At 41.6% G+C, this 25047-nt stretch overlaps 1 protein-coding gene across 1 annotated transcript; it reads left to right on the plus strand.

Moving 5' to 3' along the window:
- The first annotated feature begins 2030 nt into the window (after positions 1-2030).
- On the plus strand, positions 2031-17417 carry LOC119646666 (protein ANTAGONIST OF LIKE HETEROCHROMATIN PROTEIN 1-like). The gene is made up of 4 exons (XM_038047196.1): positions 2031-2335; positions 2395-2794; positions 15699-15801; positions 15881-17417. The coding sequence occupies exons 1-4, from the start codon at positions 2096-2098 to the stop codon at positions 16443-16445; spliced, it is 1308 nt and encodes a 435-aa protein (XP_037903124.1). The 5' UTR covers positions 2031-2095; the 3' UTR covers positions 16446-17417.
- Positions 17418-25047: the final 7630 nt, after the last annotated feature.

The raw sequence follows: 25047 nt of genomic DNA on the forward strand, positions 1-25047 counted from the left end.
TATATAACACATTATTTCTTTCAAAAGCGTTTGATCTTAATAATTTTTTTAAGGTTTTGTGTAAAAGAAAACCTTATTAAAATCTATTCACTCTCTGTCTGTCTTTCTGTCACATGCACTTTGCTCAAAATCGGCTGAACCGAACGAAATTTGGTGGACAGATGGAAACTATGAAATTCCAGCGGGTGACATAAATTTTGGTGGAGTCTAAAGGGGGGCTCCTCATACATGCAAAGGAGGGATTTAAAAAAAAATGTCGCCGGATGTAGTCATGTGGGGTATCAAATGAAAGGTCTCAATTACAATTACTGTACTTTCCGAAACTGACATTCGTTTTTAATCGTTTTTAATGGAAAACTGCGTTATACTTCTCACTAAAGGGACAAAAAAACTTTTATACCTGAAGTGTCAAGCTTCCGGTTTCCCGGCTTGTTTCTTTTCTGTTAATGCTTAGTTGAAAACTTATCTGCAATGGAATATTGGTTGGAAACGACAGCCTCCTAGGCTATGCTTTCCAAAACACTATCATCCAGTGCCGTTAGTCCGAGTGGGTTCCTTTTTCAATGTTTGTTAAGTTATTCCATCAAATGGCGGTGTCCCTCATGGGGGTTTGAACGAGCAACGCTCGGACGCAACCACGGTTTTCGAGCCAGAGTAACAACTTAATTGGAATTTCGGGTAGCTAAAGAGGATTCAAAAGTGCCACTAGGACGGCCCGATTTTTAATTCTCGATTACACGTTATTTGCTGAATATTTGGTACCGATAAATAAGCCTTTGGCGAAAGAATTCATGCCGAGACTGTCAAGCACTTTTCAGTCACAAGACTTCTCTGCTACCAGCAACCGGCAATGGCGAGAAACGATCTGCTCAACTTACTAAATTTTCTCTGTACTTTTCTCATTTCTTACGTAAAAACTACGCGTTTCGGGGAAGCCGTGCCACGAGCCCTCCCACGTTCCCGTTTTTCCCCGTTTGCACGGCAAAGCGGAGCAGGAAAAGCCATAATGTGGCCGAACCTTGGTATCTCAAAAATTTGAATATCCAAACCTCGAAAGCGGGCAGGAAAATTATATCAATGTACCAACTTGGGCTAATATAATATTTTCAAGGGTCCTGTTTTTGCATTATTTGTAAAAAAAGTGATGAAAATTGAAAATTTTTGAATAGCTGTAAAACTCTCAAAGGTTGTTCGAAATATGACTAATCTAATTTCTAATTTTGCTACTGAAAAAATCACAAAGCAGACGTGAAAATAGACCTTCTAATATGGTTTCTAATTTAAATACCATAACATCATCGATATAGCATCTAGAAAGATTTCTTTGGCCTCTTCGGGCTTTCTCGCAATCAGTTGCCCCACCTGTTCCGATTTTATGTTATTTTTTTTCTTTTCTCCTTTTTAGGTTGCGCCATCTATCTTGATACAAGTCCAAAATGCACCGGGTCCAAGATAAGATGAAAGTATATGTCAGTCTTCCTGATAATGTTTGGTGCTTTTTTGTGTTTTTTGGACAATAAATTTAGTAAAACTTGCCGAATTTTGAATTGGTGAAATTTTTATCGATAGCTTTTTGATAGCGGTTACTATTATTGTTCTTCTTTAGCCTTGGACCCGTTCGGTAGTGATAATTTTAATAATTATGGTGAGTGAATAGTGATAATTTAATAATTTCTTGACTTACTCCTTGAGATACCTAACTGTTTCTTGGCCGATGTCGAAGTTTCCTAATTTGGATTTGCGGGTGTGCAGCAAACCAATGCATATGGATATGCACTTTCATTGGACAATTCCTACATTTAATGAACTGGTTTTTAACGAAAACTGAAGAATGTAATTTCTTAGCCATTTTTTATCCTTCTGAACGGCTTCACGCCATTGATTGACTTACACGAAAAATTTGAACAGCTCAGCATACCGGAAATGCAAAAAAAAACGTTAACATTCCCATTGCGTTACAATTTCGTTGAGTGGTCCATCCTCCACCTGGAGGCGCTGCACTGCTGACATTCTTGTTGTCAAGATTCCTCCGGCATTTTTGTTTACAAACTAAACTCGAGCGTGGAGCACAGTCGGCGGCGGAGTTTGGCTTATAATGGAAAGAAGGACGTTTGTAAGGCGTTATTTGAAGTTCATTTCGCAATATAAGAAACTGGAGGAGGAAAAGAAGAAATGTTTGAAGCAGTACTTCGACAACCAAACCGTAATTCAAGTGCACAGCGCGAATATAATTCGCAGCATGAATAGCGTTCTGAACGTGGACATGTTAGGACACTTTAAATTTTCGGAAGAACTCATAATCAACCGCCCCGTGCAACGGCAAATCTGGAAAATAGTAAGTATTTAATGGCACGTGTTTTGCATAGTTAATCGTTTGTATTGTGTTTTCGACAGAACCGGCGAGGGAGTTTCTGGGAGGTGGAGGTGCCCATGTTTACGGAGGAGGAGTTCAAGCAACAGTTTCGCATGAGCCGCCGGTCGTTCGAGAAGCTCTGCACAGAACTCTCATTTCTGACTCGGGAGGACACCAATAAAAGGAAGGCCATACCCCTGGATAAGCGAATCGCAATTGCTTTGAGCACTTTGGGCAGATGCCACAGCTACAAGACGGTGTCAAACTTATTCGGGGTGGGTCGAACCACCGTTGGCGAGTTAGTCACTCAATTTACAACAGCAGTTTGTGAAGTTATGCAGGACCAGTACATTAATGCTTATCCCCCAACGCCAGAAAAAATCGAAGAGATTTTGGGAGGATTCCAGCAATTGGGCCTTCCTCAATGTTATGGGGTGCTCGGTAAGTCGCAGTTTTTTTCAAGAAGTTTCTTTTGGTGTTGTTTTTGATAAAGTAAAAAATGTCAACAATTCCCGTGATGAACGGAAAAGTGAATGGGGAAGGTCTAAGAGTTTTCATCTCACACTATTATATGTCCCGTTTTAGAATTGTCAACAGGATTTCTACTTCTTCCAAAGAGGAAGAAATCAGGATAATCTTGATTAGTTTCTTCCATGGTTTTCCAGTTATGCTTTCGGATAAATACGACCACGTATATCTGGCCAGTGGTCGATTAAGTCTTCATTGGTTACTGTCTTAGGCTGGAATGCCCTGATGTCCCGACGCAGACATAAATTGATGAAATCTTTCAGCTTTTTGGTAACAGTGGCTATCACTGATCATGTACTATTTCCATATAGCAGCGGAAAGAGAACATTGCTGAAGAAAATTCTCAACTTTATATTAGTGCTGACATGGTTGTATTTGCAGATTTTGAACAAAACGAAAACGAATGCGTTGCGTGACATTAGTTTGGTGCCGCTGTGGGCAGAAACAATGCTTCTCAGATACACAAGTTCATGAATGCCCTCGATGTTTTGCTCATCAATGCAAAAAGGAAGAGAAGAAAAGGAGTCAGATCGGGAATTTTGAGTTTTTAGGTCTCAGAAATGGGCAAAATTTGATTTGATTACGTGATTATGGTTACGAATTTCATGATTACGTGATTGTAATCATAATTAACTCTCGTGATTATGATTGTAATTATGTAATCATAATGCTGCATTTTCAGATGCGATTGCCTTATCTCGTTGTTGAACAAAGTGTATATTTGTGTGACTTTCAGCTGAGATAAATTGAAGAAATGATATTAAGGATGCTTTTCGATGCTTGGTCATTTATATGGCTTCTTTGAATTGTTTGGAATAAACGATATTTGTCATCAATAACAAGCGATCGCTAGAGGAGAGAGAGAATATATAATCACATAGAGGGCGTTAAATTTCTCGATAGGTACTGATCAAGTTTTGGTGTTTTAACAAAGCGCGGGATGGGGGTGGTCAGTGTTCTGCACAATGCTCTTGTAATTTACAATACTGATTGCAATTTCATTATTCGCAATAGTAGCAGGAAATGAAAGTAATAACAACAAATGCAGTTAGTGGCTTGATTTTGAGTTTAGTTGAGTGGCGGGGGGTTATTTATTGTGACGTGGGGACATCTTTACAATTAAGTTGCTACAGATGCAAAAATTTGCCCTTTTGTGTTGGTTTGGAGCATTATTTTGTAGATTGCTTTTGGTATGTTATTTAAATCTTTAGGATGATCTAATTTGGTACATTTGAGGCCCACGCCAACTGGGAACGGCACAACACGACAGGATATTGCGTGGTGTATTGGCAGGATATGCGAATCGAAAACACTATTATACAAATGTCTGTGCCTGTTCCAAATAAATGTCTGTTTCAAATAAACATTCATTCGTTTGAGGCAAACCTCTGTAACAGACGAGCATTTGTGCGTAGAAAAATGCCTGTGCCTGACATGAGTGTGTCTATGCCAGACAATTTTTCCATCTGAACCGTATATCACGACAACGGCCACTTACGAAATACATCATACACATGTATGAATGCTTATGGATTGGGGATATTGGTATAATTATGCGCATTCCAATTCACCTTCTCGGTTTGCTAAGCATGGGCTCGTACATATGCTTGTATGTATATCCCCACAAATTGAAAGCAATCGACATCATCCCCATTTAGGGTTATTTATGTGCGTACCGTAAAGGGTTGTTTGCACTTTGTAGTTTGTAGGCATATACATATTTACGAGCCTAATCACAGCAAGCCGAAATAGTCAATTGAACACACAGCCGTGATTGTCGATCGTGATTGTCACGATCACTACAATTAATTTTGTGTCTTAAGGCCATCCACGGCCATGCACGTTCAGTGAAAGCACCATCCACGTACCTTTAAGCTAAGCAGCATCATAAGTTTAACCCTGGACGTGGAAGGGGTCAAGACGCAAATTTGATATATTTTTGTGTGTGAGCATAAATAAATAAATGTTCACCAACCATAAAGATATCCATCAAATTCTCGCTCACAACCTAACAAACAACAAATTCTCGCTCACTATACAACTTTTGTGCGACGACCATCGACAGGGCGTTTAAACGCACACACGTACTTATCTCAGGCATAACTGACAGGCAGAGCTGATCGTGGAAGACGACCTCTAAATAGCGCGTCCAATGGTTACCACACGGCACGCCACGACAAATTTTTTAGAGCAATATTGGCAGCGATGGAATGTTTTTTGGTGCATTGAGACATTCATATTGGGAACTAATATTGTGCAGCATTATTGGCTAATACTGGATTCTCTAAATATTCGGCTGCTGACTGTCTCATCTTCCCACATTTTATAGTGGGCACAGTAAAACGCAAACCGATTATATTCTAATAAGACGCCCATATTTTAACACAAGTTTCTCGACGATAAAACGCCGGCCAATTGGCAAATTTATAAGAATGCCAAGGGGGAAGCAAAGAAAGCAGTCGCTGTCATCTGAGCGAACCATTACAAAAATCTTTACGATAAACTGGACAATCGGGATTGCGAGAGAGATTTGTATCGACTTGCTAAAAGCCGTAACGAACGTACACAGGATATCGAACACTTCTGTTACGTTAATGACCACAACGGTACTTTGCTTACCAACCGTCGAGCCGCAACGGATAGCTGGTGAAACGCTTTCTCGGTACTTCTCTTTGTTTTTGTTATGGACACCGCCACACGGAATATCCAACGTCCAGCGCCCTACACACTGCTTTATGCGTCTGATAGCAAAAATGATCTCGAGCAACTTGTCCAAAAATGGAATGATCGCCTCATACAACACGGTCTCAGATTGCATCTAAACAAAACTGAATTTTTGACGATCACTATCAGCGTCAGTGATCTGCCCAGCACTGAGCGATTTAAATACCTCGGATCAACGCTATCAGCCAATGCAGAACTGCGTTATGAAATTGCTTCACGCATTACCGCAACTTGGATGAAGTGGCGTTCTACAACTGGTGTTCTTTGTGATTGACGTATTAACGAACGTTTCGAATCTAAAATTTACCGCAATGTCGACCGTCCTGTCGCCCTCTATGGTTCTAAGTGTTGACCGACTATAAGAGACAATGAACGGCGCCTTGCGGTAATGGAGACGAAGATTGCACCGATCGTAGAAAAATTGCAAGAGAGGAATCTTCTATGGTATGGTCACGCAATTCGTGCTAACGAGAATTCCCTTGCCAAGATTGGTCTGAACATCGAAGTCGATGGTAAACGACCAAAAGGCAGGTCGAAGCAACGGTGGCTTGATACACTGGATGGGGATTTAAAAGTCTCGAGATTGCATCCAGGCATTCGATAGAGCTAAATGGCGAAAGCGATCACGACGCGCCGACCCCGCTTGTGAACGGGAGAAAGGCTGAAGAAAAAGAAGAAGAAGAAGTCATAAAAGACAGATGAACAGAAAATTAGTGGTGTCCAGAATGGATTTACCTTATGTCAGTACAGAACCTTAAAGCAGTTCCATTTTCAATTTGCATAACTCTAGAACGCATGCGCCTCTAGATTCAATCAACAATTAAACCAGTTGTTACTTACTCTGCCCATCCATTAACTTAATATTATTTGGAAACCAATTACCAATTGCATTGATTGTGATTTCGTATGATTCCGTGATTATGATTACGGTGATTACGATTTCATGATAACATGATTGCAGTCGTAATCATGGCCTGTGATTATGATTACAATCCTGTAATCACAAAATCACGCTCACTTCTGATTATAATCGCAATCATAATCTTAATCATAATCAGGATTATGATTTTGTCAAACTTTGCTAGGTGTTTTCTTTTAGTCCGAAAAAAACTGGCTTCCTTTTCCAACTCCAAGCCATTTGGCCAAGGTCCATGAGGTGTGAGAACAAGTACATGTCATGAGCGTAGCCGAGCTGTTTGAGGAAAGATGACATTATCCATTCAGTTGTTAGCGGCGGTCCAACGCCAGATTCACATCTACTACCACTTGGATTTGTAGAGTACAGGAGCCGACTATTTTACTTCAACTTGGCACAGAATGTCGATGTGAGTTAGTAGAATTGAGCTCAATTCGGGGCATTGATGATGTTTCAATAGAAATTGAGTATCGAAATTTGTAGGTTGCTAGCCCACAAATTTCTATTCCTTTTAGTTGTCTTTTACGATAATTAGGGAATACTTTGAGTGTATTCTTAAATCCAAGCCCACAGGACAACCTTAACTAAGAAAAAGATTTTACCGATTAGAAATCCTTAAGAGAATGTCGACGCAACTTCGCAAAGCAAACGATCTAATTTCCCTATAGCAGAATGTGTTGTATCCCTCATTTTAACCACTCACCCAAATAAGGCTATCAAGGCTGCTAAATTAAAATTTGAAAGCCTTCAACAACAATTCAAATCCAGCGAAAAATCGAGGATTATCCAGATTTCTATTGATTTGGAGGTTGCGAAAGCAGGAAATGGCGCGAATGGTGACAACATCCAGGGCCGACTTTTGAATCGCAAAGAGTGCCACATCCACTTGGCATCATCTCATCAACACCATAATAAAAACCCTAGACTAGGATGGATTGAGACATCAGCAACAACCTAATTCCAATTTCAACCAAAGGGCGGACTCAATTGCAGCGTGTAGTGTAATAAAAATAAATTTGCAAAAGCTCACGTTCCCGTAAATTAATTAATTTACCCTGATGTCTACAGTCTGAAATATTAAAAGCAGCCTTTCATACTAACAAATCCAGGGATCCACAAATCCTGGGTTGGTGGAACTCTTCTGTAAAGTCTTTTTTTGATCAGAAACAATGGTCCTACAAAGATGTTCATGCTAAACCGAACCCAAGCACTTCGATTTATTTAAGAAAAGTTTAGATGAATGGGAAAGTCCGTAATGCAAAGCGTCAGCGTCAGCGTCAAATGGAGGAAATAATTCCTTTCTCTAATTTCTATTTTCTGGAACTTCACCAAACAAATTTGGAACTGCTTGCAAGGAACTCAGCTAAAATTCTCCTGGAATGACGAGTACAACACCCGATACCTTGATTTGCTGAAGGTCTCCAGTGTATTGAAATCTTTTCCATCTGTTGATCTCATGATTGTTCTTTGAAAGATTCTGCACACGCAACTGTTGTGTCCGGATAGCTCAGTGATTAGAGCACAAGGCTGTCGTAGGGAAGGTCGCGGTGCAAATCTCACTGGTGGCAATGGGATTTGTATCATGATTTGACGTCGGATACCAGGCGACTCAGCTGTCAGTACCTGTGTCAAATCAGGGTAATAATCTCGGGCGAGCGCAATGACCAAATTGCCTCCTACGTTGTACTGTAGTGTACCGTTACGGTCTTGAATGAAGTGTTCTAACACACTTCAAGGCCCTGATCTAATATGGATTGTTACGCCAACGATTATTATTAAAACTGTTTTGTAGATCAGCTGGTGTTACCTAATAATAATATTGTCAAGGGAAGTCGCACCGTGTCCTAAAAGAACTATTGTGCTGGTATTGATTATAGTGTACCTACAAACTATAGTATATCTTTTAAACCTTTAACCAGCAGAGACTTTATTATGTTTCCTACTTCCATGTGGATGTTTTATAATTCTCACAGTGTCCGCAGATATCCCTAGCTTCCCCGGTGATAGTTTAGTCTGCAGTGACCAGTGAGATTTTAACAGTCTTTCGAGCCCTCCGGTTCGTATCCCCCATGAATACCCTGGACTGTTCCATTCCTTGCAAGTTCGCCCAGTAAAGTTCCTTCAGTCGCTCCTCTTAATTTTTCAATGTCGTGACCATGAACCCATTTCCGATTCCACAGAATGGCTCTGGCCCGTATAGGGACGTCGTTGCTCCTTTCCTCGTTGCTCGCTCAGCTCGTCGCTACCTCATTGCCTTCTAACCCAATGCGGCCTGGAACCCAGAGTATCCAGACCTTCTTGAGCCGAGTGTGTTCAGTTTGTTAAGGCATTCCCATACCAGCGTGGAATTTACCTGGCCAGATCTAAGTGCCTTACTATCCGCTTATCTGTCTGTTAGAATAGTAACAATCTGCCGCCTGTAGTTCTTTTCGAAGTTGAAGGATGGTGTGCTTACTCATAGGTTCAAAATAAGTTTTTCTTGGACCAAAGATCCCGGCACCTGCTTCCTCTACTGTAAGGGATCCGTCAGTGTACCAGGTAATCAGTTGCTGGTTTAAGCCGTATATCAATGCCACATTCTCCCAGTTTGCCCTATTGCTCCAACGTGTTTCAAACTTCTTACCGAAGTGAATGAAACCTTGTTGTCATGTTATCCCCTGGTATCAGTAATTCGGGATGCCGCCTAGAAATAATATCAATTTTCCTTCGATTTAGGTAGCTCCCGCCTTATTGGTACTCCCAAACATTCTGAGGAGGGTGTCCTTGCCTGTAAATACGTACAAATGTACGTGAAGATGGAGAGTAGTCAATCCCAGAAGGACCTCCAGGGGTGCCGTCAGTTCAGTTCTTTCTGCCCAGACTACCGGCCCATAGGTAATCATTGGCCTTTCTATTGCAGTGTATATCCAGTGCAGCATTTTCTGGGTGTATCCCTATTTTTTCCCTGCTACCTCTGTAAGTCATCAGAGACCTTGTGGCTTTCCTACATATGTTTTCAACATGTGTCTTTCATAGTAGTTTTTGGCCTAGCATGTCTAGTATTCCCAAATATTTGACTTCTGTTACTCATTTTCCCTTCATACCATTAATGGTGATAATACCTCACCTTGTGAACAACCTTGAGTAGTGTTCATGACAATAGAATTTTTACCTGTCGGCACTTCTATTTGCCTACTATGTGACATTCTGCCCATCCCTACTACCCGTTTTAAGAACAGACGATGCCAGGCAAATTAGCCTGAAAGATTTAGGGTGAAAAGAATCCTTTTTACCCGCTTTCGGAATAGAGAAGGCTCTTGCCCCTCTTCATGCGCTTGATATATATCTCAAGACTATGCTTCCCCTTACCACTCTTAGGAGAGATGCTAAGATTATTTCAAGGCCTCTCTGGAGTAGTGCTCTGGGTGATTTCAGTGGTTTAGAGGTTCCCACTGCCCATCTTATTCTCGCATACCTCTTTAATGGTAAACTGCGTGATGAAATTGCCTCAGGCATTAGCCCAATCTGGACGAAGCGGCTTTCAACAACTGGTGTTCTTTTTCGCTCTCTATGGTTCTAAGTGTTGGCCGAATATTAAAGATAATGAACCGCGTCTCGCGGTAATTTAGACAAAGATGTTGCGTTGGATTAATGGCGTAACACGCATTGATCACATCCGAAATGATGAATCACGAGCGATATGGGGTTGTACCGATCATGAAAAAATCGCGAGAGAGGCATCTTCGATGGTATTGTTACGTAATTCGCGCTAAGGAGGATTCATTTGTCAAAATTGATTTAAACATCGAAATGGATGGTAAGCGACTAAAAGGCGGGCCGAAGCAACGGTGGCTGCATACGTTAAAGCCCCGCGACTGCATTCGGATTGACGCCATTGATAGTGCAAAATGGTTCAACCGATCACGATATGCCGACCCCACTTGTGAAGGGACAAATGCCAACGAAAAAGCTTCCGTTATGTCAGTGTTAGAGCCTGAAACAATATTTAGGAAACAGCACAGGTTTTTATCTTCAGAGTTACGCGGAAAAGCATTCCCGGTGCCATCAGGTGGGTATCGCTTCGAAACGAACGAGAAACTTTATCGGCGTACGGGCCAACCATACATTGGGAAAGGACGAAAATTCCCTGCTGGCGACGCCATGCAATAGAATCCATTATCCTAGAATAAATCGCCCTAGAACTTGGTGGCGCAGGATATGGAAAAGGCGTACAATATTCCTGGGAATATCGACAGGATCGGGCGCTCATCTGAATCCATTAATTTAGGTTGCCTAGACAAAGGGTTCAATTGATTCAAAACTTCAGCTTTTTATAAATTTAATGAATATCGATACTTTTCACTCATGGTCGGAATAATGTTTTTCATCTCGAATTTCTAAAGATATACAGGGTGCGGCAGCATAACTTCCTTTTTTCAAAACTCAATAAAAACTATTGTATGCATCGGAAAATATTTATTTATTTTTTATACTGTAGGTACATGTCTAAAGTTTTTATTTACATTGTTTTGAAGATCAAATCTGTTAGGTGACGTCCCCCATTCTCCATACATTGCGTAAACCGATTTCTGGCGTTTGTCTTGTTAGCATAGCAGGTGTTATGTTGGCAATTTCTTCTTGGATGTTGGTCTGCAAATCTTGTAGGGTTCTTGGACGGTTCACATAAACACGGGATTTCAAAAAAACCCATAGAAAAAAATCACAAGGGGACAGATCGGGAGAGCGTGCCGGCCATTCCAAATCGCCTCTAATTGAGATAAGGCGCTCTGGAAAGTGTTCCCTCAAAACAGCCATCGATGCTCTTGAAGTGTTTGCTGTTGTACCGTCTTGTTGGAACCAAGTGTCCCCCAAATCCCAGCCGTGGGAAAAAAAATTCTGTAGCATGTTTACATACCGGTCCGAATTCACTGTCACTGTAACCTCATTTTCCTCAAAAAACCAGGGACCAATAATTCCAGCTGAGGAAATTGCACACCACACTGTGACTTTGGGTGAATGCAAAGGCTTTTGATGCGATTCTCGAGGGTTGGTGTCAGCCCAGTAGCGCATGTTTTGTTTGTTAACCGACCCACACAAATGAAAATGGGCTTCATCGCTAAAAAAAACAATAGCACCCTCGGAAACGACATCAAGAAGAAGCTCACACGCGTTCATCCGAGAATTGAAGTCACGTTCTGAAAGTTCCTGCACCATCGCCAACTTATAGGGATGAAAATGAAGATCATCACGAAGAATTCTTCTCACAGAACGATCGCATAGTCCAAGGGCAGATGCGTGTTTGCGCGCAGAACGCCGTGGGGATCGCAACATTGACGCTCTCACTGCTTCAATGTTCTCAGGTGATCCAACGGGCCGAGGGACTCCAGTTCTTCCTTTTGTCGCACTTGCAGTTTGTCTGAATGTAGTGACCCATGTAACAATTGATTTGCGGTCTGGGACGGGAGCCAACGGGACTAAATTAAAGCGATTCCAAAATGCACGCTGTGTTGCAATAACCGAACATCCGCTTGAAAAGTAAACCTCAACGGCAAAGGCATGCTCCTCAATATTCCAACGCATGATGGCGACTGAACCGTGTCGGGACAAAACTTTACAGTATCCCCTCTTGAACAAGACCACTAGCGCTCCGCTATGACATTAACTAACTGAGTGGCGCGCATTTTAAAAAAGGGAAGTTATGCTGCCGCACCCTGTATATCACCGACCTTACACGATCAGTATTTTATCAGTCTGGCGTCAATGAATAATAATAAACGTTGGCGCGACAATCCATGTTGAATCGGGGCCTTAAAGTGTGTAAGAGCACTTCATTCAACACCGTAATGGCATACCACAGGATTACAGTACCCTGTAGGAGGCAATGTGGTCAGCGTTGATTTGGACTCAGGTACTTATTCACAGCTGAGTCGACTGGTATCCGACATCCAGTCATGATAACAAATCTCTCTGCCACCGGTGAGATTTGAACCGCGACCTTTCGCTACGACAGCCCAGAGCTTTAACCACTTGAGCCATCCGGACACAATTAGAATGACAAAATTATGGCAAACTGATTGTCTAGGGAATTTTTATGGCATTGACTAATGAACTATGGAAATTTAAATTTTTAAATAAAATCTGTCTGGCTGGAATAGTGATAAGTTGTCGTTATTCGAAACATGATTTCCGAATGATTCGGATCTTTAAATACATGCAACAAAATTGTTTTGTCATCTTGTTTATATTGAACATGTCAGTCGGATCGATCACTTCGCGTTCAGCAGTAGAATCAGGAGCTGTTTTTTAGATGTGCATAACAAGAGAGACGCCGACACCGACCTCGAAAGAAATCACCATCTGATAACCGCTTACGTTCGCTTGCGTATTGCGTCCATTACTTCTCGCAGGGCTGGGGAGCTGCGATCCACTAAGTTCGATATTGACTGTTTGTACGACCCAGCTGTGGCTCGACAGTGGGAGCTAATCAAAAGGCGGATTTAATGAGTAACGTGCCTGAGAATATCCATGAGCATTGAGTCGCCATCAAAAATGTTTTAATCTCGGGTATTGCACAGGCAATCGGCCACGTCCCGAATGGGTGTCATAAAATCTGGCTGACTTCGTAGTCGTGGAAGCGGATCGATGGACGGAAATGGTTGAAGGCTCTATTGATCGTTGCGAGTGATGGCGGGCATGACGCGCTCGAACTTCGATACCGATCGAAATCCCAAGAAGCTCGGCGTAGTCTACGCCGTGACAAGAGAGAATTTGCCATTGCGCTGGTCAGGAAAGCGGAAGATAGCGCTGATTGCAATGAGTTCAGAAATGTATACCACATTACGAAAGAGCTTGCATGTGGTCGCAAATGTTTCGATGGTCCTGTGAAGTACGTCAATAGTCGACTTCTCCACAATTATGAACAACTGAAGAGATGGAAAAAACACTTCAACATGGATTTTGACCGTATGAGTGTGAAGTTCCACCTGATGAGATGACTGGTCAGCGTAATATGGGGATACGGACTGTTCCTCCAAGCAGAAGAGAAATCATTTCGGCCATCAATGCACTCAAACGAAGTAAAGCCGCTGAGTTTGACGGTCTCCCTATAGGGTTATTTATCGCTCCTTTTGCAGTCATACGGAAATCTTGGGAATACGAGGCCTTTCTTAGAGAGTGGGAGAAGAGGATCATCGTTAAGATTCCAAAAAGGGCACTCATGTTGAGTGTTAAAATTGAAGGGATATCTGCGTACTAATTGCCGTCGCAAAGATATTAGCGAAAATAATCTTGAAACGCATCAAAGAACATCTCGAAGCTTGATCGACAGAGCACAAGTTGGTTTTCGGTCCGGTTCCTCCTGCATTGACCACATTAATATTCTACGGATCGTTTTGGAACAGTGTACGGAATTTAGATCTTCGCTGGCCGATTAAGAGCAATAAAACCAAGATTCCCTATCTGCATTAATGGGCAGAGCATCGAAAGCGTCAATCAATTTGTATATCTAGGAAGTGTGGTTTCTGCGACGGCGGAACCGAACTAGATCATCATCATCATCAACGGGGCAACAAAAGGCATCCGGTCTATAATAATAATAATAATAATCGTTGGCGCAACAATCCATGTTGGATCAGCGCCTTGAAGTGTGTTAGAGCACTTCATTCAAGATCGTAACGGGACACTAGGAGGCAATGTGGTCAGCATTGCGCTCGCCCGAGATTATTACCCTGATTTGACTCAGGTACTCATTCACAGCTGAGTCGACTGGTATCCGACGTCAAATCACGATACAAATTCCACTGCCACCAGTGAGATTTGAACCGCGACCTTCCGTACGACAGCCTTGCGCTCTAACCCCTCAGCTATCCGGACACATCCGGTCTAGGCCTGCCTTAATAAGGAACTCCAGACATCCCGGTTTTGCGTCGAGGTCCACCAATTCGATATCTTTAAAAGCTGTGGGGCGTACTGACCTACGCCATCGCTCCATCTTAGGCAGGGTCTGCCTCGTTTTCTTTTTCTACCATAGATATTGCCCTTATAAACTTTCCGGGTGGGATCATCCTCATCCATACGGACTAAGTGACCCGCCCACCGTAATCTATTGAGCCGGATTTTATCCACAACCGGACGGTAATGCTATCGCTCATAGATTTCGTCGTTATGTAGGTTAGGGAATCGTCCATCCTCATGTAGGGCGCCAAAAATTCTTCGGAGGATTCTTCTCTCGAACGGGGCCAAGAGTTCGGAATTCTTTTTGCTAAGAACCCAAGTCTCTGAGGAATACATGAGAACTGGCAAGGTCATAGTCTTGTACAGTAAGAGCTTTGACCCTATGGTGAGACGTTTCGAGCGGAACAGTTTTTCTAAGCTGAAATAGGCTCTGTTGGCTGACAACAACCGTGCGCGGATTTCATCATCGTAGCTGTATCGGTTGTGATTTTCGACCCTAGATAGGTGAAATTATCAACGATCTCAAAGTTGTATTCTCCTATCCTTATTCTTCCTGTTTGACCAGTGCGGTTTGATGTTGTTGGTTGGTTGGTTTTCGGAACCAAACTAGATGCTTCCCCGTTTGTCTAAAAAGCAGTTATCTCAGCTCTTACATTAAGTTGAGACTGTTGTGTCAATGTTCTTTCAGGGTTACTATACGGGAGTAGCACATGGAAAGTGAATTGCACTGTTACTCAAAAGCTCCAAGCTTTCGTCAATACCTGCGTCATATTATCGGAGTACCCTGACCTGACACTATCTCAGACGAAGAATTCGGTCGGCGCACAGGTTGGCACTCTTATGCGATGTGATAGGAAGACGGAAGTGGCAGTGGATAGGTCATACATTAAGGAGGGGCGACAATTGCATTGCGGGCTATGCCGACGAGTGGGTTGATCCAAGGGCACTTGGCAAGAAAAGTAGAGGACGAGTGCGAACGTCTCGGAAATTCATGGGGGGAACTGAAGCGCAGAAAGCCTGTTTCGGTTTACTCTGCTGTAGGAGAAATTATAGCCGGTAGGTGAAATAATAAATTAGTAGATGAACAAATTACGAGTAAAACACGGATGGGACATTACATATATTGTACAATACGAAAAGACAACGCTTTTATTGTTGGTTATGCTGTAGATCAAAGAAGAGAAGGATTAGAATAAAGTCCCTTACTAGTTGAATGTTTCTGAATTTGCATCTCTTTATTTTCAGGAGTTAATCACATAGAAATTTCGCCTAATCGTTCGGATTCTGCTGATTATCTGAATTCTGAAGGGTGGCACTCAGTTATTCTACTAGCGGCAGTTGATCATAGGTATGTATATTATTATTACAATTAATATTATTAATACAATCAATAATTATTATTACAATTAATAATTCCGTAATTTTAGCGGAAAATTCACTTTCACACACGTGGGATCTAAAGGAAAAACTCCGAGTAATGACATTTTCGAGAGCTCTACTTTGAAAGCCATTCACAAATCTGACGAGTTGTTCGCAGAACATAACAAGTTGCTAGATGGCTCCAAAGTTCCAATCTTTTTAGTTGGTAGTTCGGCGTTTGGTCTGACTGAACATGTCATGAAACCTTATCCTGAGAATGATGAGTTATCTGAAAATGCGAGGATTTTAAATGATGTCCTGTTTGAGTGTCAAAAAATTGCTGCCGCTGCTTTCAAGTATTTAAAATCGAGATTTGCCATGATAGGCCTAGGACTTGAAGTTCATGAGAATAATTGCAACACAATAATCAAGGCATGCTGCGTATTACATAATTTCCTCGTTGAGGAAAATGATTACGTATGGGATTCTTGGTTGACTGACTTGGACGAGCAGGTAAATAGGAAGGCAAACATCCAGCCTGAAGAGATCGTAGAATTCAACGCCGATGCTAAGGAAGGAATAGAGATTCGTGAGTCGCTTACAAAAATTATAAATGAACATTGTAGTAGCTAGACGTCATCGCTGCAGGCTATAGCCCATCTTAGTCTTAAGAGAATAAGTTAAGGGGTTCGTTTTGGAACGCAAATTGCAACTATATTTTACTGTGCCCCCAGAAGGGGAAATATAAGGAAATAGAAATAATTGTATTGAGGCACTTAAGCGCGATCCTTGTTTTCCGTGAAAGCGATTTATGTTTTTATATAATTGATTAGTTTACGACACAGAGGAGTGAAACGATATAATTTTCAGTATTTCCGCTCAAGTACCGAGGTATGAGCACAATAAATACGCCTCTAGGAAGATAAAAAGATGGGGATAGTATTATATTTTAATTTCAATTTACATTTGATATACCGATATTTGTAGAAAAATGGACAAACATTTTAAATTGTTGAAATTGATGCATTGTTTGGTTTATTTCTTCCTTATTGTATGTAAAGACGACAACCATGAACCGATTTACTCACTAATTCTTCACAGGATGCTCGTAATAATGGATTGAGTGCATAAACACATCAGAGTTTAAAGTAGTATATTTAAATTTTGGCTAATCTGCTTCCACTGTAATGTGTAAATTTTGTGGGGGAAGGAAGAGGGAAGTCATTATGGCATTTAGGTGTTGCTGCCAAGAATAAATGTTACGAGAGCTAGAACTAAATTAAAAATTTGGATTGAGTGAAGAATTAAAGAAGGGGAGAACGTGTACATCAATAATCAGAATAGAAGAATGTTGAAATTTGTGATTCTCTCATGTGCAATTTACTCAGATAATGTCATGTGATAAAATCACGTTGCAAAGAATGATTCTAAGCATGGACGCATGTAGTGAAAGTAATGATTTGATGCTGCTTATAAGTGAGTAGAGGGATTTGTCAAACGGCAGGAAACAGACTAATATTTCTATTGTGGTTTATTATGACGAATATGCCAGTAGCTTGATTTTAAAATTTCTGTTACATATGAATGCACAGCTACCAAATCGAATGTGAAGTTTTTCTTGCAATGCCTCAAACTAAATTGATTCCCTACCTTTTGTTCATTTATTGCTTCATCTGAGGTTCTTGATTTTTTTCGGTGCTGACGGATATTGTGAAATTATACGAGTGTGATCAGCACGTTACTAGCCCAGTTTTTTTTTAACAACGCTCGTGCACTCGATCATGCCTGCGGAGTAAACTCCACAGTAGAAACACATGGACATTTTTCAAAATGATTATTGCTTTGCAGGTGTTGAATAGATTCAACGATATTCCAAAACAAAAGAAACAGAATGCTTGTTTCCTTTTCAACTTTTTTCTTTTTAATAAATTGTTCATGATCTAATAAATTGTATTGTTTGCTATATTTTCTGCCATTCTTCTGATAATACGAATATCATGCAGAATATTTTCTACCAGTTGTTTCTCATTCAAATTCGAAGGTGCGGATGTCTGTTTCATCTGATTGGGAGATCCTTATTTGTACTTAAAATTCACCACTGTGTACCGTAAGTACTCACTGCCATTTCCTTGTACTAGTTTCTAGTCAGTATGGGAAAGTGGAACATGTTCGTGATACGTCAACCCTTTTCATGTTATTCGAAAAAATTCACGTCTTTTAAAGCCCGCGCAAGAAAATCATCTTGATAGGTCGATATGATAAAGATAAGCGTGAAATCGAATCTTCCATTGAATGGGAAAAAATTTCGCGTCTTTGTTTGATACTTTTTTTTCAGCTCAAATTAAAGGGTGTGTTATAAAAAGATGCGAACTGGTCATGATCTACGATGAGGGAGCAATACGAAAGTTACGAAATATCCATCAATACGTATTTATTTGCCTTTTTGGAAAGCCTGTATGTGTTTAAAATTGGGACCTTGTTTTTGTACGTGACACAAAGCGGCCGTTGCCATTCATCCTTAATTGGAACACAGGTCAACAACGTCTATGTGCGCTTCAGTTCCCCCGGGGCTTTCTGAGACAACTAAGTGGATTCCTGTATGTATTTAACGATTAAATTAAATGCAAATGAGGAAACGATCTCCTTTTCGCTGGTGATTTTTTATTCTGGTACGCATATGCCGATATTTCAGGAACAACTTCTTCCCTTCTTCAGTGTTAGCAGACATATAGCACTAAAGAAGGAAACAATCTTATCATCTGTATTTACTTGCCGAGACGCCTGCACTCCTCCTCCACTGTTCGGTGTCGTCAGCTACTTTGAGATAGTTGATTCCACTGCTTGGTGGCACAAACGATGGAATTATCGCGCTTCCTCAATGATTTCAACACAATTCAACCTGAACTCAACGCATCAACCTTTCCATAAGTATAGCTAGCGGCGGTCATGTCCTACATTCGAGCGAGAAGAACTTGATTAAAGTGGTGCGATAGTGTAGTATATCACACTGCCAATAGTGTTTCTAGTTGGTCGTTCTAACACTTCGATCCTCCTGTTTGTCTTTTTTTTGGGTCCGTATCAGATTCTGAAAAATAAGCGAAAAGGGGATTCGCGTGAGCCTAACAAAATAATATTACGCGAGTTAAGCTAGAAAGAAAATAGAAAAAAATGGTGACTCGACCGCGTTCGTTGCGCCGTAAAAGTTTGGACCAAAGTGCCACTCGGATCGATGGATTCCCCTGCCTCATGTATTGTGCGGCCTTCGAGGTTCACTCCCTGCCTTGACATCCGCAGGCTATTATATTGAAGTATGCCACTTTTGTGGAAAAGAGTTTTGCGGGTGAGAGGGGTGGGGAAAAGGAGGTCCTCAAACTAGAAAGAAATTAACTCGTATTAATTTCAATTTAATAATTCAGATGAAAGCGAAGAGAACCAATACAAGAACAACTATAAACAAAATAATACAAATTCCTAAGAAACATAAAAGAAAATAAACTAAAACAAATAAAAGGAATAAGGAAAATATAAATTTCGCACATGTGACTATGCAGCGAGTCGCAGATCAGCACCGTTTTATTACTAGTAGCGACACAATCCTGGCCATCATCAGGGAGCGTGCTTGATTTGAGGTCATCGCGGAAACTGGTGATCAAGAGCCAATGGGGACGAAGACGACACCATCAACAACAACACGCTGCACTGCAGGCAATAGTATGAGTACTCGCCGAAGCACTCATCTTCATCGTCCAGCTGAAGTCTCCGCTGAGCTTCGGGACGAATTCCAAAGAGCGTGTATAGAATTCTCGGAAATGGATCTTTTGCATAGACCAGGTATTCCCAGGTTGTATTCATCTCCAGTAACTTAGAGAATTATATCTCAAATGAACGGTGGGATTGCATCTCGACTGGGTGCATGTCGCTGCTGCAACCACAATCAGTTGTGTATTGTCGTGCCGTTGCGGCTGTCAGATTGCAGGGTCAAAAGATTCGTTTTCGCGTTATTGGTTTGACCAAAGAGATCCACCATGGAAAATTCGTGTGGAACGTCAACGTGATTCACTGAGGCAGGACATTGCTACGCTGAGTCAAATCAGCTCTGGCAATGCCAACAGACGGGTGAAGAATAAAATGCAGAGAGTTTACAGAAACTATGCCATCCTCAGTGAGTCACCCGTAGTTGAAATTCTAGACACACTAAAGCAGAAACTTTCTGCCGTATGGAGTCGATTGCGGCGGTATGGCGAAAGCCACTCCAGACGTATCCAGAGTGCAACGTGCGCGAGGAACCAGCCGAGATTTTCAAGACCACTCAACGAATCCCAGCAGAGCGTCCGGATAGTGCAGTTTTCGGTTACGGAAGCAGAAGAATATTGGGGTGGACTTTGGGGATTTGGATGACCGCTGAAGGCATCTCCATGCCACCGGACACGAATTTTGCGGATGCTACCTAAGAGGAGGTTCAACGAACCATAAACAGCGCGAAGAATTGAAGGGGTCTTGATCTGGATCGAGTGCGGAATTTCTGGTGTAAGAAATTTACCAGTGTAGACAGTCGGTTGGCACATAGCATAAATCGGGTCATTAGTCGCCCAGAGGAATTTCCACCCTTCCAACCTGCGGGGATTAGCTGCCTCATCCCTAAAAATGACACGGTGCAGGACACCGCAGACAAAACCGATTACTTGCTTACCAACCCTCTTCAAATTCATGACTTCCATTATTAGTCCAAGGGTCAATTCGCACCTCGAGACAAACAACCTTCCGTCCGAGGACCAGAAGAGCTGCCGAGTCGGTTCAAGGGGTTGCAAAAAGCATCTCATTATCGACTCAGCAGTTATATCTCTTTAGTTGTTATATTGATTACGCCAAGACTTTTGACAGAGTCCCGTGCACCTGGCTAATCGATGTCCTACATCCATATCACATTGTTTCCAAACTAATAAAGTTTCGGGCGAAGTCGTGGAAGGGTGGCATACCACATTATCAGTGCGTTCGTCTGAGGGTGCCAATACCTCAGAGCCTATCCATATATGGAGAGGTATCTTGCAGGGGGATTGGTTGAGTCCCCTTTTATTTGGCATGGCACTGAATCCCCTTTCATGGCTACGAAATGATACTAGAGGGCATGGTTTTACAATAAAATGTGGCCAGCGTGATAAGTGCGATACACTTGATTTACTATTACTATGTCCAAGTTGCATTATCCAAACTCTGCTGTGGAGCAGATTAACTTGCCTCGTGACATCGAAGAGAATGGTGTTGTTGACGTGGCGGCACAAACTCACCGCAAAGTCGACTCGCTGTGCGCTTATTTTTACAGAAAATAGCAAGCAAGTCCACTTAACTTGAAGGATCGATCTTTCAATTCTCTGAGTGGGGTGAAGTGAGACCAAGAGCGGATCGATGAATGGAAGTCGAAGACAATGCACGGTAAACAAGTGAATTGTCTTTGGCAGCCATTTGTCGAACAGGTGGCTATCCGCTGGGGAGCTCTTTGCTGAGACGAAGGGATTTATGTGTGCTATTTAGGACGGGGTGGTCATAATGTTCATAATGAACGAGTGAGTGGAGAACGACCAGTGCAGATTGTGTGGTTCGGCGTTAGAGATATTGGACCATATCATTTCTAGTTGTACTCAAATGGCGTAGGTGCAATACACGAACAGGCACAATACTGTATGTAAGGTAATTCACAAAAACCTTGTAAGGTTTGTATGTATACAAGCATGGGCTGATCACGGGAACATGCCTGGTTTTCCGATATGAGCCAGAGGCAGTAGTTGATAGTTTCGCTGACAGCATTTTTTGGGACCGGCAAGTTCTAACTGTTCGCCACATATCACATAACAAGCCTGACGTGCTGTTAGCTGACAAGATCGGTTGTTTCGGGTATATAATTAATGTTGCTACCCATATAGCAACATTGAACGAAAATACGTGGAGAAGAAGGTGAACTATGAACCATGAAATTTGGCATCTCGCGAAAGTGGTTGTAGTTGTCATAATATTGTCACTTGCATGTATTGTATCTAAGTACCTCACCGCTTCCCTTGATGTCCTGGAACTCTCACACAGTTTGGTTCAAACCGTGGAGAAATACACCATTCTGCATACGTGCTCGATGTTGCGGGGAGTTCTCGACGGATTCTCCCATTAACCTAGCATCGACCACCATCACCAGCGTCCCTTTATCTTTTAAATAGGTAGGATTGTCCGAGCCTAAGTGCTTGGTATTTATAGTAGTACTAGGTAAAATCCGGTCCCTGTCGAGATTGTAACAATTTGGGAAAAATAACTTAGACGAATAGTAAAAATAAAAAGAGGAGATTGAATAAATAATGAAAATAAAAACAAAACTTAAAAAAATATCAATTATTGTATGTGAATATGTAGAAATTATAAAATCCCATTACGATATGTGAGCGGATGGCTAATCTTCTCAGAATCAACTTAATAATCTCGTGGCAATAAAATTTAAGCGTAAACGAAAGGGGGGCGGCAAATTTAAGTTGATTTCTAAAGTATTTTATTTAAGTCTTATGGTAGTTCGCTATTGCATCAGATACTTATTTTAAAATAGAAAGCGTTCTTCATGTCATCAAATAAAAAGTGCCAGTTCATTATTTGTCTCTACTATTGCATGTTTTTTTAATAGTAAGTCCTTATGAAAGCCGCAGCCTCCGCACCTGCTTGAGCTCCGCATTTATGGTGGTACCAGCAAATCGTCGAGGCCGATGAGGGTCCCTGCATGCGACTACCCGAACGCTCATTTCGGGAAGCAGGCCTCGACTGTGATTGCGAGAGATCTACCTCCGGAATGTAAAGTACCAACCTCGCTGCGTGCTTTGTGATCGCGTCGGCCAGTGTCCTCACTATGGACTTGAGCTCAACCACCTCCCGAGTTGTATCTCGACCACGGGTCGCACCTGCACCTCGTGTGCCTTGTCAGGTGTGGTGGACAACACCTCTAGCGATCTCGAGTCCGCGCAAATCAACATGGTGCGGATGCTCTCCGGGAGTCATTGCAGTCAGAGGGACTTTAACAATTCTGACACAACCTTATCCCTAACCAATTGCTTCATTTCTCGAAGCAACTGGCTGCCTAACGTCAACTCAGTCAGCAAGTGATTAAGCTTCGCCTCCTCACTCACTGATAATCGCAGAATTAGCTGTTCCTTCAGGCGAACGTACTAGCAATCGTCAAGTACGACCGAAACAAGCCCGATGGTCTCCTTGTCGAGACCGATGGAGGCGTGGTTGAACCGCCAGCGCAAATTGCGCCACCAATTGGCGGCCGGATTGTGCCGCTAAAAGGGAGGCACCCTAACCGTTACGCGCGAAATATTAAGTTAAACTCAAGGAGAGCAGAGAACAAGGAGAAAGGACGGAACACCTGAGCGGACAAACGGCTGTAGCCCCAACGAATTTGCCTCCGCGGACACAACAAACTCCTCAGCTACGCGGAAAACAGTTTGGCGGCAAACCAAAAGCCTACGAAAATCCCGCCGATCATAGCGGAATTTAACTCAAACGAGTGCTTAATCATCACTCATCACTAAATCATCGAAATTAAATTATTATTTTTTTAGTAGTATTTTGTATTTTTTATAATAAATGAAATTAATCAAAAGAAGAGGAAAATAAATGAATAAAACAAAAAACAGAAATGAAATAAAGTTTTTGCTTGTTTCTGGCGTTGTTCCTATTGACTGCCCGCACGATACTCCAGAAATTCCATCCACAGCTGGGGAACCTTTGTTCCGAAAGCGAAATCGTTTTGCTGCCGATTCTACCTGCTGGCCCATTTGGGAAAATCGTTCGACCCGTAGTTTTTTTTTTTATAATAAAAAAAATCCAGTGCGATCCATATCGCTGTCCCTTATTGTGCGTTTTGGGCTTTTTATATACATATGTTGGTCCATCAGGTCCAAACATGCAAAGGGGAGGTGTAAAATTTTTTTTACCGAATATAGTCATGTTGGCTATCAAATGAAAGGCCTCGGTTAATACTTGTCGAAGCCGGTTTTAGTTTTGACATTTGGGGGACATTTGGGGGGGTGGGAGGGGTGGAAAGTGATGATTTCTTTATAGGAGCTATTCTCAGAAACTACCCAATCGAAAAATCTGAAAAAAATCATGAGGCTGCCTCTATACGGTATCCAGGGCTGAAAATACTAATAATAGATATCTGCTCAAATTAAGTTAGTAATAGTACATAACCATTTTTTGGGGAAATTGTGTAAAAACCCCCTTTAAGTTTATCCTAGAGTTATGTAGTTCTGTTGTTGTAGTAATATAGAATACAATATGTGGCACGTTATCCCCAAGTTTGATTATTACTAACAAAGTTACAGTAGCTCAAAATTCACTTTACCGTGTAAATTTACTGCAACTAAATATCAATATCACACTAAAGTGAGTTATCTGACATGCTAAATCCATATACACAACGGGCTACGTACAAATGGGATAGCTGTGCACTCAAATATACTCACAGAAGAAGCAAACAAAACCTTTCATACCTGAAGCCCCGAGCTTCCGGTTTCCCGCCTTATTCGTTTGCGCGCATGAAAACCGCAACAGTTGATTTCTCTAAGAGCCGTACGTTTGGAGATACTCAGGTTGTAGCGCATCGGCTGATTTTGTTGCACTTCTCGAGGGTTTTTTGTTTCTTCTGATGCAATTAAACGGTGAACAGCACTTCTGTTCCTTTCCGATAAGATCCGTTTTCTTCCATTACTGCCCGTGGAAGGTTTAACTGCGTTTTTTAGTTATATTATCAACAGATTTGAATGATATATTAAATTTGCAGGATATCTACCCATAACAAAGTCCCGCTTGCAGCCCCTTCAGAAAGCATTTTTCTACTTCAGCGCTTATCTCTTTCATCATTGAGTACTCTGCAAACGGTTATGAAATCATTGCCACAGAATTATAATTGGAATAAATTTTATTTAAACTTACTCTTTGTTTCACTTTTCACTGTGAATAGAACCCCAAAAAAGTTTTATGGATCCAAATTTACTTCACTTTACTACTGAAGGAGGTGGTGCGACAAAATTGTGTAAATGGCTTACCGATGCTTGACTATGTAATTCCGCACACGTTAAAATTTGTCAACAAAAATGATTGCATTTTTCTTCTTCTCAAATTACGTATAAATGGAATGATACGTTCGCCTTGCCGATAGGTAAAGTACAAAAAGTAGATATGGGTAAATGACACATGATTTGCG

Source organism: Hermetia illucens, chromosome 1 (assembly GCF_905115235.1).
Source record: "Hermetia illucens chromosome 1, iHerIll2.2.curated.20191125, whole genome shotgun sequence".
In the NCBI taxonomy this organism is placed as follows: Eukaryota; Metazoa; Arthropoda; class Insecta; order Diptera; family Stratiomyidae; genus Hermetia; species Hermetia illucens.

Excerpts from the sequence above, each read along its gene's own strand:
- LOC119646666 (XM_038047196.1), top strand. The coding sequence starts at position 2,096 with ATGGAAAGAAGGACGTTTGTAAGGCGTTATTTGAAGTTCATTTCGCAA. Across the intron at positions 2,336-2,394 it reads AACGGCAAATCTGGAAAATA|AACCGGCGAGGGAGTTTCTG; the intron begins GTAAGTATTTAA and ends TGTTTTCGACAG. Across the intron at positions 15,802-15,880 it reads CTAGCGGCAGTTGATCATAG|CGGAAAATTCACTTTCACAC; the intron begins GTATGTATATTA and ends CCGTAATTTTAG.